Below are 14,090 nucleotides of genomic sequence, written 5' to 3' on the forward strand. Positions count from 1 at the left end.
TATATTTAAACATTGTGAAAGGATTGCCATCATCAAGTTAACATATCTATCACCTCACATACGTACACACACACACGCACACACACTTTTTTTTTTTTGGTGAGAACATTTAATTCCACTCTCTTAGCAAATTTCAAGTATACAATACAGTGTTATCAATTATACTCACCATGTTTTACATAATATCCTCAGATTGTATCCATCTTATAACTGAATGTTTGTATACTTTTACCAACCTCACTTTATCCTCCCCATCTTCCAGCCCCTGGAAACTATTTTTATACTTTCTGTTTCTATGAATTTGACTTTTTTTTTCTTTTATAGATTCCACATATATGTTATACCATGCAATATTTGTCGTTCCCTGTCTGACTTATTCCACTTAGCATAATGCCCTCAAGGTCCATCCATGTTGTCTCAGCAAGATTTTTTTTCTCATGGCTAAGTAATATTCCATTATATATATGTTATATATATGATAGAGATATATATACATATCCCACATCTTCTTTATCCATTCATCAGTTGATGGACACTTAGACTGTTTCCATATCTTGGCTATTATGAATAATGTTGCAATAAATATGGGAGTGCAGATACCTCTCCAATATCCTATTTTCATTTCCTTTGGATGTATACCCAGAGAGGGATTGCTGGATCTTATGATAGGCCTATTTTTAATTTTTTGAGGAACCTCCATACTGTTTTCCATAGTGGTTGCACCAATTCATTCTCACCAACAGTGCCTGAGGGCACCCTTTTCTCCACATTCTCACTGGCCCTTTTTATCTCTTGTCTTGTTGATAATAACCATTGCAATAAGCATGAGATGATATGTCTAGGTTTTGATTTGCATTTTCCTGATGATTAGTGATATCAAGAACCTCTTCATGTACCTGTTGGCCATTTGTCTGTCTTCTTCAGAAAAATGTCTAGTCAGTTCCTCTGCCCAATTTTTAATCAAAGTTTCTTTGTTGCTTTTTTGGTTTGGGGGTCTTTGTTTTGCAATTGAGTTGTGTGAGTTCTTTACATATTTCAGATATTAATCCCTTATCAGGTATATGATTTGTACATATGATTTGCACATATTTTCCCTCATTCTGTAGGCTGCCTTTTCCATTACTTGGTTTCCTTTGTTGTGCAGAAGTTTATTAGTTTGATGTACTTTCACTTGTTTATTTTTGCTTTTGTTGCCTTGTTTTTATTGTCAAATCCAAAAAATCATCATCAAGACCAATGTCAAGAAGCTTATCCCCTATTTTTGTCTAGGGTTTTTATGATTTCAGGTCTTATGTTCAAGTCTTTAATCAATTTTGAATTGATTTTAGTGTATGGTGCAAGATAAGGGTCCAATTTCATTCTTTTGCACACAGCTGTCCAGTTTTCCCAAACCATTTGTTGAAGAAATTATCCTTTCGCCATTTATTTTCTTGGCTCCCTTGTCAAATTAATTGACCACATATGAATGGGTTTATTTCTAGCTTCTCTATTCTTTTTCATTGATCTGTTTTTCATACTGTTTTGATTATTATAGCTTTGTAATATAGTTTGAAATCAGGACATGTGATGCCTCCAGCTTTGTTCTTTCTCAAGATGGTTTTAGCTGTTTGGAATCTTTTGTGATTCCATACAAATTTTGGGATTTTTGTTCCATTTCTGTGAAACATGTAATTTGAATTTTTATAAGGATTGCATTGAATCTGTAGATTGTCTTAGGTAGTATGAACATTTTAACAATATTAATTCTTCCAATCCATAAGCATGGTATATCTTTCACTTTTGGGGATCTTCTTCCATTTCTTTAATCAATCAATGTCTGATAGACTTCAGGGTACAGATTTTTCACATCCTTGGTTAAATTTATTCCCAGGTATTTTTCTTCCCTTTCTTTTTTTTTTTAATTAATTTATTTATTTTAGAAAGAGAGCATGAGAGGGAGGGCCGGGGAAAGGGAAAGAGAGGCTCGATCTCATGACCGTGAGATCACGACCAGAGCTGAAACCAAGAGATGGACACTTAACTGACTGCACCACCCAGATGCCCCGAAGATTTTATATTTATTTATTTATTTATTTATTTATTTATTTATTTATTTATTTATTTTAGAGAGAGAGAAAGAACATGTGTGCGCATGTGCACATGAGCAGGGGTGGGGGCAGAAGGAGAGACAGAATCTCAAGCAGACTCCACGCTAAGCGTGGAGCCCATCTCGGGTCTCAGTCTCACAACCCTGAGATCATGACCTGAGCTGAAATCAAGATTTGCATGGTCAACTGACAGCTAGCCAAGCACCCCTCTAGATATTTTTTTCTTTTTGATGCAATTATAAATGGGATTGTTTTTTTAATTTCTCTTTCTGATGTTCCATTATTAGTGTATGGAAATACACTCATTTCTGCATATTGATTTTGGAACCTGAAATTTTACTGAATTTGTTTATTAATTCTAACATTTGGTGGAATTTTTAGGGTTTTCTATATATAATATCACATTATGCACAAACTGAGGCAGCTTTACTTCTTCCAAATTAGAAAAGTAAATGATTCTTTTAAAAGATCAAAGATTTGTTGCTCAAAATATAAATTTATGGTACTCTGTACGATGGTGGAAAGAAGGGGAGATACTTTCACTTAGGAAACTAAACAGAAATGGCTATCATTGGGATGTTATCACAGCAATTTGTCACACAATTCTTTGTGTGACATTTTATAGACATCTCTTTCCTCCGACTGTCACCTTTGGGCTCTACGCTGTCAAAGGTAATAGCAACGGATTTATAAGAAGCTAATTGTCACACCCTTTAAGTGTTACTTTCCCTTAGGTTCACTAGCAACTTAGCTGGGCTAGAAGACAAGTGTTTGATTCAACTATTTCTTAGATCTATCTCCTCTTGTTGACTACAAGGTGGGAAAAAGAAAATCTCAGTTAAAAAAAGGCTCTGTTTAAGGAAGAAAGAAAAGTTGCCTAGAAAGAATTCCTTTTCAATTCCCATATGTTGCTAAATTGGGGATGGGATAATTAGGAGATGGGAAAATCCACACAAATCAATCTAATAAACCATAGATGCTCACTTCAATTTAAAGCAATAAAATAATGTCCTAGGTATTTTCAGGGAAGTCTAGATTATTTTCTTAAGACTCAGTCAAAGACAAAAGGTATGCCTCAAACTATTTGAAATATTGGTGAATAAGAATGATGCTAATTTGACTGGGGGTGATTTGCTGCAGGAGGGAAGGGAATAGGTTTGATCTTGCTGCGTTGCTACTGTTGAAGGAGATGATAATGACATTGGTATAAATCGTTTAGATGACTGGGAATAGGCAGAATTGGATTTTGAATCCAGGCCTGCCTTACTCCATGACCTTTCTTTCCAACACTATTCAGTTCACCTGTAACATGTGTTCCTGTATTCTATTAATTCTTCACCTGTTTCTTTGATAATGTGCCTGACTCATCAGATCCCCATTAGGAATCTGCTTTTTTTTTTTTTTCATTAGGAACCCATTTAGCTTTTATTTTGCACAATAGAAGCCAGTGGAATTTTTCTAGTACTTTTGAACAAATGACTTTGTTTTAGATAAAAAAAAAAAATGATGCATCTATAAGTATTTAGATGTATCCTATAATCATTCTCAATATAAAAGTTAAAGATACCATGAAAGTAGGATATTAGAATAATATTCAATCACATGATCATTTAATGTGAAAAGAAGTTATTTATAATTAGGTAAGAGAGTGAGTGACAGACTTTGAGGCTTTGGAATAGCTTCAGAAAGAAAATTATTTACCAGGTGATTGACTTCTTCTAACCAATATGGTCTTTTTTTTTTTTTTAAGATTTCATGTATTTATTTGAGAGGGAGAGGAGAATGAGAGAGAGAGAGAAGACAAGCGGAAGAGCAGGGGGGGAAGGGAGAAACAGACTCCCCACTGAGCAGGGAGCCCAATGTGAGGCTGGATCCCAAGACCCTAAGATCATGACCTGAGCAGAAGGCAGACGCTCAAGCCACTGAACCATCCAGGCACCCTAACCAGTATGGTGTTTAAGAAAAATCTGTTAAGTATTTTGACCAGCTTGCTTTGTAAATTCTCGAAAGGAAAATTGTTAATTTCCATGTTAAACATGCTATTGTTCCTCAGGAAGTTTTTTCGGGTATCAGGAAAATTGGTTTAAAAGAATGTTTTGGTTAAATTTGGTAAAAAAAAATTATATATTCTTATAAAAATAATGGCCTCAAGTTCTTTGTTCTTCACTATTCATGGTGATGATCTGTCTTTATTCCTAGAAATGATATTGAATGTATTCTGATGCCAGCAATCATGTATAAATGCTATGGGTAATTTGGCTCCTGAATAATAAAGACCCAGGCACCGTTAGTTCAGGAATGTTGGGAAGAATTTTGAGTTCTTACGTGAATGCTGAGCATGGACAATCATGCCCTCACTATTAACTATGAGGACATGGACCACCCACTCAGAGGCGTCTGAGGAGTTTCTGAGTCAGTGTCATCTACCAGTTGTCATCGATTCAGAGAAACCATTCAGAAAAGTGGTTGGGGTGAATTCTTACGTTCCTAAATTCAGGGACTATAAAGGACAAAATCATCTACTTGGGGTATTTCCTGTGAAAATTTTAAAACAGCCTGTTGACAGAAAAGATAAATGTAATCAACCTAAAAATAAGTCATTTGATTGTAACTGAAAAGTAAAACAATTTGGCACCCAAGAATACTTCTAATCCTACCACTGTCAGGGAGAGAGAGAGACACGCATTGGCCACTCAGTAGTTTATCCAGAAAGAATGGTACACATGATCCATTCCAAAGTAAATTCAGGTTAAAATCTGGTGCATAGCCTCAACATGCATCATTTTTATTCTTGTGTCTAAACTGTGTCTCTAAAAAATCTAACACCCTTCAATATTTTCCTACCACTTAGACTGTGTTTCCTTTCTTCTAAATAATATATGAGCTATGAATAGATCAATTTCAAAATAACCCTAGCAATTATTGGATTAAAATTTTTCTATGGAAAATCTTTTGGGCACCTTCTCACATTAGCTGAGCTAAAACATCGTCCTATAGTTTTATAGATGGTCTTGGTGCTTGAATTTGAGTCTACAAAAATAAAATGATTTATACAGAATTCTTGGCCAAACCTGAGAAAAGGATTTTGCCTCTGCTTCTCTTCAGAATGGGATGTCTGATAAACAAAAGAACTCAAGCAGAATTATAAGATTATGAGCACAAAATCATGTTAGTGCCTATGCATGAACAATCAAACATCTTCTTAGGACCCTCATTCAAAAGTTAAATTACCCAGTCTATTGTCATATGCCTGTTGGGTATAAAGACTGTTCTGATCCATAAGAAAAAAATGGATGTCAGATAATCGAAAGAAATGCAAGCGGAATTAAAAGGCTACAGACACAAAGTCACATTGTTACCCATGCATGAACAACAAACCCAATCTATTGCCATATGCATATTGGAAATGAAAGCTGTTCTGACTTATACAAAAACAAATAGATCGCTATATACAAATTAGTATATATATAAAGTTGCTTTTTACATAAGACTTGGCAAGAACTGAACTTAAGTAAATACAGCTCCACACCACCTGTGGAAAATCATTTTGACACCAATGCACAGAGAGTTCTTTGCTCTGTGGATTATTTGCTGAGGTTCAAAGTGGTCTGTATTTTATCATTGGTTTTCATTGTCTTGGCCCTTGTTCCATCCAATTTAGGAGAATGCTTGAAATACTCTCTCTTCTAGTAGCATGCAAACACTCTAGGAATTCGATGCTTTCCTGAATAATCTATGCTTGTTCTGTAAGTACAATCTAAGACACTTTTCCAGAACAGAACAAAAGAGATTAGATTCGTTTTAGTTTAAACTGTCTAAAGAGAGTTCTCAGTTGTGGATTTATTAACGGCTTTAGTACAAATAATGGAAATAGAATCGTGCATTTTTATTAGTCATCCAAGAAGCCTTTTATTTCAGGTTCTTCTTGAAAGCTCAATCACCCTGGCTCTTCTTTTAACAACTTGGAAAATGTCTTGCCTGATTAGGAAGTTAGTCATTTCACATTATGACATCTAAAACAATGAGAAGCTTAAAAACCTCACAAATTACATTTATTAGTAACAGGATACATCACTTTAAAAATGAAAATCTCAAGGATCTGTGGCGCCTTTCTTTGTTCCTGTTAATTTTATTTTTCTTTTTGAGTGGCAGATGTTTTGTAAATATCAGCATTTGAATTCAAACAACAAATGCTGACGATTAGTTCTCTACATAAAAACATTACGATTTTGTATTGGCAGGTTCTGTATTCCGAGCGAGCGTTGTTGACCTTCCTTCTGTTTGATGTTTTCTTTAACAATCCATATTGTTCCAAGGCAAACACGATCTTTGTCATTCAGCTTTAAAACTTAGGACAGTTTTAAACAAACCGCGTTCTGAAAAGGAGTGCTAACGTAGAATTTGGGAAATGTTCTTCCAGTCCTCATTTTCTGGAGACTGTTTATTCCTTCTTGTTTTAGCAGTTGCCTCAGACTTGGTCACAGACATCCCCTGAGGTTTTTCCTTTCCATTTACTTTACCCATTTAAGGTTAACATATTAAGAGTTTTGCTACCGAGAGATTAAAATAAATATGTTTGATGGAGCTTTCTCAAGGCTCCTGGACTGACCACGGCCTTCTTCCCTGACTTCACTGGCATCTTCAATACAGGCCATGTGAAGCCTACCAAGTAGAGTTCCTCTACAAGCTGCCACATTTTTCTGTGTATTCGGGGGAGGGTGAAGCATGTGCCTCTTACTTGTATGCACTGAAAAATCAGAGATAAAATTCATCCTAATAAAGTTTCCCTCGTTCAGTCTTGAAAGTCAGTTGGCCTTTGGGATGCCTGGGTGGCTCAGTTGGTTAAGCTTCTGCCTTTGGCTCATGATTCTAGGATCCTGGGATTGAGTCCCGCATCAGGCTCCTTGCTCAGCGGGGAGCCTGCTTCTCCCTCTCCCTGTCGCTCCCCCTGCTTGTGCTCTCTCTCTCTCTGACAAGTAAATAAAATCTTTAAAAAGAAAAAAAAAAAGGAAAGTCAATTGGCCTGTGAAATTTTACTGTAAAATTCACCATAACATTTAGTAACTCAGTATTAGAGATGGCAGCTTTAGGCAAGAATGTGACACTCAACAGAATCAGGTGACACAAAAATACTACATAACAAGGCTATCATCTGTATTGTTTTCAGCTTATAGCTCTAAAAAATAAATTGGAGTGACTATCATTACTGTGATTTTATCCATTCTCTATCTTCGCTGCTTTAGTATTGATTGAATACCAAGGTATTAGGAATTTAATCTAGTCATTAAAGATAAATCCTTTTCCTTTTGGTTCATAATTATGTCTCCTGTCATTTAAGAGGTTTTTTTTTTTTCCCATGCTATTATATTTTGCCATTTCTCACAGACCCTGGGAGAGAAGATAGGTATTGTTGTACTTAGCGGGTGTTCACATTTTATCATTATAATGTCACAGTAGTGATGAGCAAGACCAGGCTTTCTGTAAGAGGTGAACTTCGATGGCCATATTGAAAGGAAACGATGGATAATGAATAAAGCCAACAACATGAGGACAGGAAGGAAAGGAAGAGAGGGCAAGAACCCTGGCAAAGATAAGAAAGTCAGGGAGCTCATTTGGTGCTTTTTCTAGAGACTGAAGAGAAATATATTTATCAAAAGTCCTTCTTGGCAGATCATGACAAATTTTTTTCATTTCAACCTTATCCCCACTTAATCATAATGTATAAATATTTTAAATTATCAATGCAGGATCTAGTTACAATGTAGCTGTAAAGTGCTGCCTTGTCTTTGCCCCCTGCTCAAAATAAAGCTGTTACCTTTTTGCCCTGTCCACCATGGTGCTTAGCAGCCAGAGATGCATGGTCTCAGACATGTTTACCAAGTAAAACACTGACTTGAGGGGCGCCTGGGTGGCTCAGTCATTAAGCGTCTGCCTTTGGCTCAGGTCATGATCCCAGGGTCCTGGGATCAAGCCCCGCATCGGGCTCCCTGCTCAGCGGGGAGTCTACTTCTCCCTCTCCCACTCCCCCTGCTTGTGTTCCTTCTCTCGCTGTGTCTCTCTCTGTCAAATAAATAAATAAAATCTTTAAAAAATTTTAAATTAAAAAAATATATATATATTTTAAATTATCAGATGTTAGAGTGCTAATGTACATGGAAATGGAAAGTGTGGGACTAGAGAAGTTCATGTTCATCTAACCACGGGTCCTAATCAAGAGCAAAGGCAGAATGGCTGGGGTTAAACATTTCTTTCAGAGCTTTCAATCTTAAAAGAATTGCTTCTTCCTATGACAGCATGTCCTTCCCCTTTGGTCTCAGTGTGTGGATAAGTGAGAAACTCTAAAAATGGGCTAAGACAATATGCCAGGGAAAGAACTAAGTCATCTCACATATCAGAAAATAATACACAATATCTTAAATTTTTTCCTACAGCAAGCAACATTCCACCAACCATTTCTAATGAATTAATCTCAATTGTTATACATCAAACACTTCATTGGGAAAAAACACAGTATCTAATGCTGAAACAGAAATCGGTTTTGTAGTAACTATTTATTTCCTGTGTCTCAAGAAAAAAATAGGTGAATCTCCTCTTCCTTGACTGTTTGTTCAAAATATATGTTCAATACATTGACCTAGTAATATATTGAATACTGTAAGGTCATGATCTCAAATAAAATAAATTAAATGATGTAATAAATTGAATAATATAAGGTAATGACTTCAAAGTACCAGGGTACCTTCCAAAAGAGGACACTTACCAACCAGGTGACCCCTTCAGGGTTAGAAAACAAAAACTGTCAGTATAAATGTAAAAGAAATTTAATTTTTCACAAAATTCCTCTCGATTTTCATCCGTGAATGGTCACCATTAAACAAAAACCTAAGTTTATGTTTATGATCAAGAACCAATAATGACTGAAGTTTAACTTGAATACAATTATAAATTCTGCCCACCTTATTAAACCCTGATTTAAAATAAGACAATGACAATGTGATATTAATGCACAAGTACACCAAAAACAAAACAAAAACACTCTTTCCTGATATTTAGTTCCACACGCAGTGAACAAATTAATGCATCATTTTTTTTCTACAGGAAAACTGAAGACTTTAATAGCAAACCCTCCAAGGTCAAAATGAATACAGGTATGCTGTCTCTGTTAGTTTTAAACTCTTTAGTTTGGTCTTTAAAAATCATCTTGGCCCCAAATCATTAAGTTTAGTACTCTGCTGATCTGAGTGGTCTAAATTCATTACCTGATTTCTCTCTCTCTCTCTCTTTTTTTTTTTTTTGTGCTCCAATCCTATGGCTATCAAATGTAGAATTTTCTGTTTTGCTATCTACTCTTACTCCCTTTTCTATAACCGTATCTTGAAATTAACTCCTATAAGCTCTAGAAAAAGGTAGCATGTCATTTAATGCATACATTTGAAATTTCTCACTTAAAATAGGATAAATTCGTAGGCAAATAGCTCTAGCAGAAAATACTTAAAATTTCCCTTTCTATAAACATGTTATGTTAACAGTGTTAGCAGATAGAGTGGCAAACTTCATAGGAGATCAGCTTAATTAATCTAGACACGATACACATAAAGAGGTAAGCATTATATTTTTAGAATGAGAACAGTATCTCCAACTAGCTTTAACAACATTGAGGTCTCTGAACTCTGTATTACATACAGATTAACTGTACAGTGTTTGTGACACATGTTAGGTACATATGAATTTTTTTCCACAGTAGAAATCTTTGAACTTATATTTTCAGCTTTCCCCCCCGTAATTGTTATATTCTCTACCAAGTAATTCTGTAAAACAACTCTCTCACAGAAATTCTGTAACCTGTGTTCTAAAAATACTCTTTCCTATCCACAGGTGATGTCTGGAAAGTTGTTTTAGGCAGTTACTCCATGGCAAAGTAGAAAGGGTAGTCCCAGATATTTTCTCACATCAAGCTGCTTGCCTTTTTGCTGTCTCTTGTTGTTAGCAAAATGCCCCAAGGGAGGACTAACAATCATTGGTGAGAACCAATATATCTAATCCCTAGATCAAGTGTGGAGACATGGTCACTTGTCTTTGTCCATGATTCTGTGGCTGCCCCTTAGCAGAGACGTCAGAGAACCGTGGGTCAGCTGGCCCCCGAAAATGCAGTTAGAAATGTGGAGAGCAGGGGCGTCTGGGTGGCTCAGTCGGTTAAGCTTCTGCCTTCGACTCACGTCATGATCCCAGGATCCTGGGATCGGGCCCCACATCGGGCTCCTTCCTCAGCGGGGAACCTGCCTCTCCCTCTGCTTGTGCTCTCTCTCTCTGTGTCAAATAAATAAATAAAATCTTTAAAATAAATAAATAAATGTGGAGAGCAACAGGCAAGATGAGGATATTGGACATAGTAAAATATATAAGGAAAGCTTAGAAATCAAGAGAAATGATAACCCTAGAAATGGACCAAGTAAAGGCATTTGGACAGTTGGAAATGTGGCAGGCAGACGCGGGAAATGAAAGCAGAAATACTATTAGGCAAAGGGATTGAAGAAAGCGAAAAGAATAGAGAGAACACAGCTGAACAGGAGAAGTCATGGTGTGAACATCACTCCAGCAGAATGTCCACAGGAGAAAGTTAATATTCACTGATTGTTCTCAGGCATCTTCCCACAGATTTATCTTGAAGCTAACTTCCCAGTATCCTTCATTTTGTGGAGTGCTGATTTGCCTTTATATTATAACGCTGTGAATGACAGAGGGATAATATGTGATTATACTAAATATGCCATATTCATTACAATGCATTCAATAATTAATCTTCCTTGTCATAGAATGCAAGTCCTAAAAGCAAAGTAGGCAAAGAGAAATTTGTACATTCGCTTAGGTCTTTGGGGTACTTGAGCCAAGTTACTGCTCCATCAGCATGAATGTAACTCTCGAAAGTATGCTCTCATTTAAAAGGAGTGAGCTCAGCTCTATATGGAATGCTAATTTGCATAGTTATTTTGCTTATCTGGGTGACTTTATACACATATGTACATATAAAATATAATATTCAAACATATGCATACCAAGTTGATTAGAAGTGACTGGAAACTTTTGTTTAAAATTCCGAAGTAGGGCGCCTGGGTGGCTCAGTTGGTTAAGCGACTGCCTTCGGCTCAGGTCATGATCCCGGAGTCCTGGGATCGAGTCCCGCATCGGGCTCCCGGCTCGGCAGGGAGCCTGCTTCTCCCTCTGACCCTATCCCCTCTCATGCTGTTTCTCTCTCTCTCTCTCTCAAATAAATAAATAAATAAAATCTTAAAAAAAAAAAATAAAAAAATAAAATAAAATTCCGAAGTAATACTATAATGTTGCTATAAAAACAAACCACCTTAAAAAATATATATATATAAACATTGCTGTAGGAAATTGAAGAAAGCACTGTTGCTGTATCTACAAAATGAAGTAGAGTTTCGTTCCTAAATTTCCGTACATAAAATTGGTCTTTATTATCTACCTATCAATCATTAAAAAGATATATTAGTATTTCAATGTCGATGTGTCAGTCACTAAAGCTTTTGAAAAAAATATTATTTTAAGTTAGCTTTTTCATTTTTAGTTGAATACATTATAAAAGAGCCAAAGAAATGGGATTCATTTTTCATACAAATGTATCTAAACAATCTATAGAAATATGCAAAACATGCTATATTTCCACTCTTAGAACCTGTGGACCATTATTTTCTAAGGAAAATCTTAGCTATTAAAGAAAGGAAGGAGGTGAGCGCTGTGAATTGTGTAAGACTTATGAATCACAGACCTATACCTCTGAAACAAATAATACGTTATATGTTAAAAAAGAAGAAGACAGTAGGAAGGGAAAAATGAAGGGGGGGTAGTTAGAGGGGGAGATGAACCATGAGAGACTATGGACTCTGAGAAACAAACTGAGGGTTCTGGAAGGGAGGGGGGTGGGGGGATGGGTTAGCCTGGTGATGGGTATTAGGGAGGGCACGTTCTGCATGGAGCACTAGGTGTTATGCACAAACAATGAATCATGGAACACTACAGCAAAAATTAATGATGTAATGTATGGGGATTAACATAACATAATAAAATAAAATCTAAAAAAAAAAGAAAGGAAGGAGAGAAAGGCATCAAATAATGCATAGTGTGTGATTTACCCATGAGTGTTTCCCAGCAGTTGGAAACAGCTCCTAGGAGGCCTACAGCTGGATGCAAAAGTACGCCACTTTGCAGGCCATGAATGAGTGTGAAGGTGAGAACAGCATCAGGATTCTTTAGGATGATCTTGCATGTGCAAGACAGTATCCTCATTTTGAGACCTTAAAAAAATACCTTCAAGGAACAACAGACAGTTATCAACACATAAGTAAGTAGAAACAGAATAGAATAGATGTTTCTCTTCTAACAATTTCACAATCGTCTCAACTTTTCAAGGGGAGCTCTGTACTAAACTGTTAATAAAGACTGACTCTCCATTCATTTTATGTAGGTCTTAGAACTGCTTAGACTACAGAAATTGTTTAACACAGAGGTTCCTACCCTTTCTTGTTTTACGGTGCCAAGATATCTCAGTTTCAAGCCAAAAGAAATACCTAACAGTTCTATTTTTTAAGTAGTAGGTGTGGACAACTTAATAAGCACTTATGTTCTACCAACTGAGAAGCAATTTGAAAAAAATAATATACTTTAATAAAAAAAAACAATCATTTTATTTTATTCTTTATAACCATAGTTACTTACTAACAGGATATGTGTGCCTGTTGGACACACCAAAACATCTCAGATCATGGAATTTGAGCATACCTCGCCGCTCTCTTCTACTGGTCCAAAATTATTTTCTTTGCCACAGTGATCACCAAAACTCAGCTTTTCAGAGATGCGATATCACATAAAGGAAGACAGCTCAATCTATTACGCTGAAAATGGGAAGTGGCTCAGGCTAGTAGTTCATGCAGGGTCTGATAGGTATCACTGTATTCTCCTCAAGGACATTAAATATCCTCCCAAACCCTTGGGAACCTCCTGATGGGTGCCTCGGCACACAGTGTTGGAACCACGTGTTTAACCGGTGACTCTGAATCTCCTCATTGTGAAATTTTTCTTTCCCATTCCTGCTGGTTTTCAGATGTTCAGAGTTCAGAGAACTAGAAAATAAAATTTCTTAGAAGTCAGTTTCCACTTTCGACACCCTTCACCACACAGTCCTTTTAGACCTTTGATGGCTACTATAGACCACATATTCACTGACATCACCTCGATTTTATCTGAAACACTCCCCCTCTTGTAGCTATTTTTTTTTTTTGCAGTTTGCTAAAATCCTATTCGTGCCTCTCTTAAAGATCTCTTTAGTATTGTATGCTTCTACCATTTGTGTCTTTCTATGTTTGATCTTGATTTATTTGAATTCACATCTGTTACTTCCAATCATTTTTCTGTATTAACTATTGTCTGCATTAGGAAATTGTTATTTTAAACATAGGTTTAAGAAATTATATCTTGATATGAGAATCATTCTACCAATTTTAAGTTCTACTGAGCTTACTGCTTGTGATTTGACCAGGAATTAATTCAAATTGTAGTTCCAAGCACTCTCAAATTCCCTCACTTCCAATAAACGAAGTGGATACTTTAAGAAATAAAGAACAAGGGGAAAAATAAGAATACCATGTGGCAATATATAATGATTATGTTATCATATCGGTGGTTTTTTATTTGTTTTTCTTGTTCTAACTTTCAAGAAGAATTCAATTTCAGTTGTTTTCCTTCCAGGGGAATGAGCAAAACTATTTATTGCACATTCCATATACAAAGGAATGTGGGAATGAAATTGGAATCTGTTCGTAAATAGCACATGAACCTTCTAATTTTAGAAGTCTAAATTCTCATATCACATTAAAATAGCTGATGCCTTTTCACTTGCTTTATCTCACATTGCGATTTGCTTAAAGTAAAAGCGTATAGATCTTCATATACATATTGTTCAATAGCATAAAAACAATGTAATTTTTT

General features: G+C 36.0%; 1 protein-coding gene and 1 long non-coding RNA gene across 17 annotated transcripts in view; one reads left to right on the top strand and one right to left on the bottom strand.

The window, feature by feature from the left end:
* SORBS2 (sorbin and SH3 domain containing 2) overlaps window positions 1-14,090 on the top strand; it is a 181,470-nt gene that overhangs the window by 76,007 nt on the left and 91,373 nt on the right. For all 15 annotated transcript variants that reach the window (XM_064585681.1, XM_064585668.1, XM_064585667.1 and 12 more), the window contains exon 2: window positions 9,186-9,235. In XM_064585681.1, coding sequence (XP_064441751.1) covers window positions 9,226-9,235 — 10 coding nt within the window. In that variant the 5' untranslated portion in view covers window positions 9,186-9,225. The remainder of the gene's footprint in view (window positions 1-9,185; window positions 9,236-14,090) is intronic.
* Window positions 6,768-14,044, bottom strand: LOC135363704 (uncharacterized). Of its 2 annotated transcripts, XR_010409725.1 has the most exons (5): window positions 12,885-14,044; window positions 12,239-12,413; window positions 11,141-11,371; window positions 7,903-8,147; window positions 6,768-7,074 (listed from the first exon to the last, which is right to left on the bottom strand). It is a non-coding gene; the product is annotated as an uncharacterized LOC135363704 (long non-coding RNA). The 2 variants fall into 2 exon arrangements; XR_010409726.1 differs by lacking the exons at window positions 6,768-7,074; window positions 7,903-8,147 and adding an exon at window positions 9,599-10,812.

The sequence above is a fragment of the Mirounga angustirostris genome, unplaced genomic scaffold (genome assembly GCF_029215605.1).
Source record: "Mirounga angustirostris isolate CCGP_5_RB_7025 unplaced genomic scaffold, mMirAng1.0.hap1 SCAF_2, whole genome shotgun sequence".
Classification (NCBI taxonomy): Eukaryota; Metazoa; Chordata; class Mammalia; order Carnivora; family Phocidae; genus Mirounga; species Mirounga angustirostris.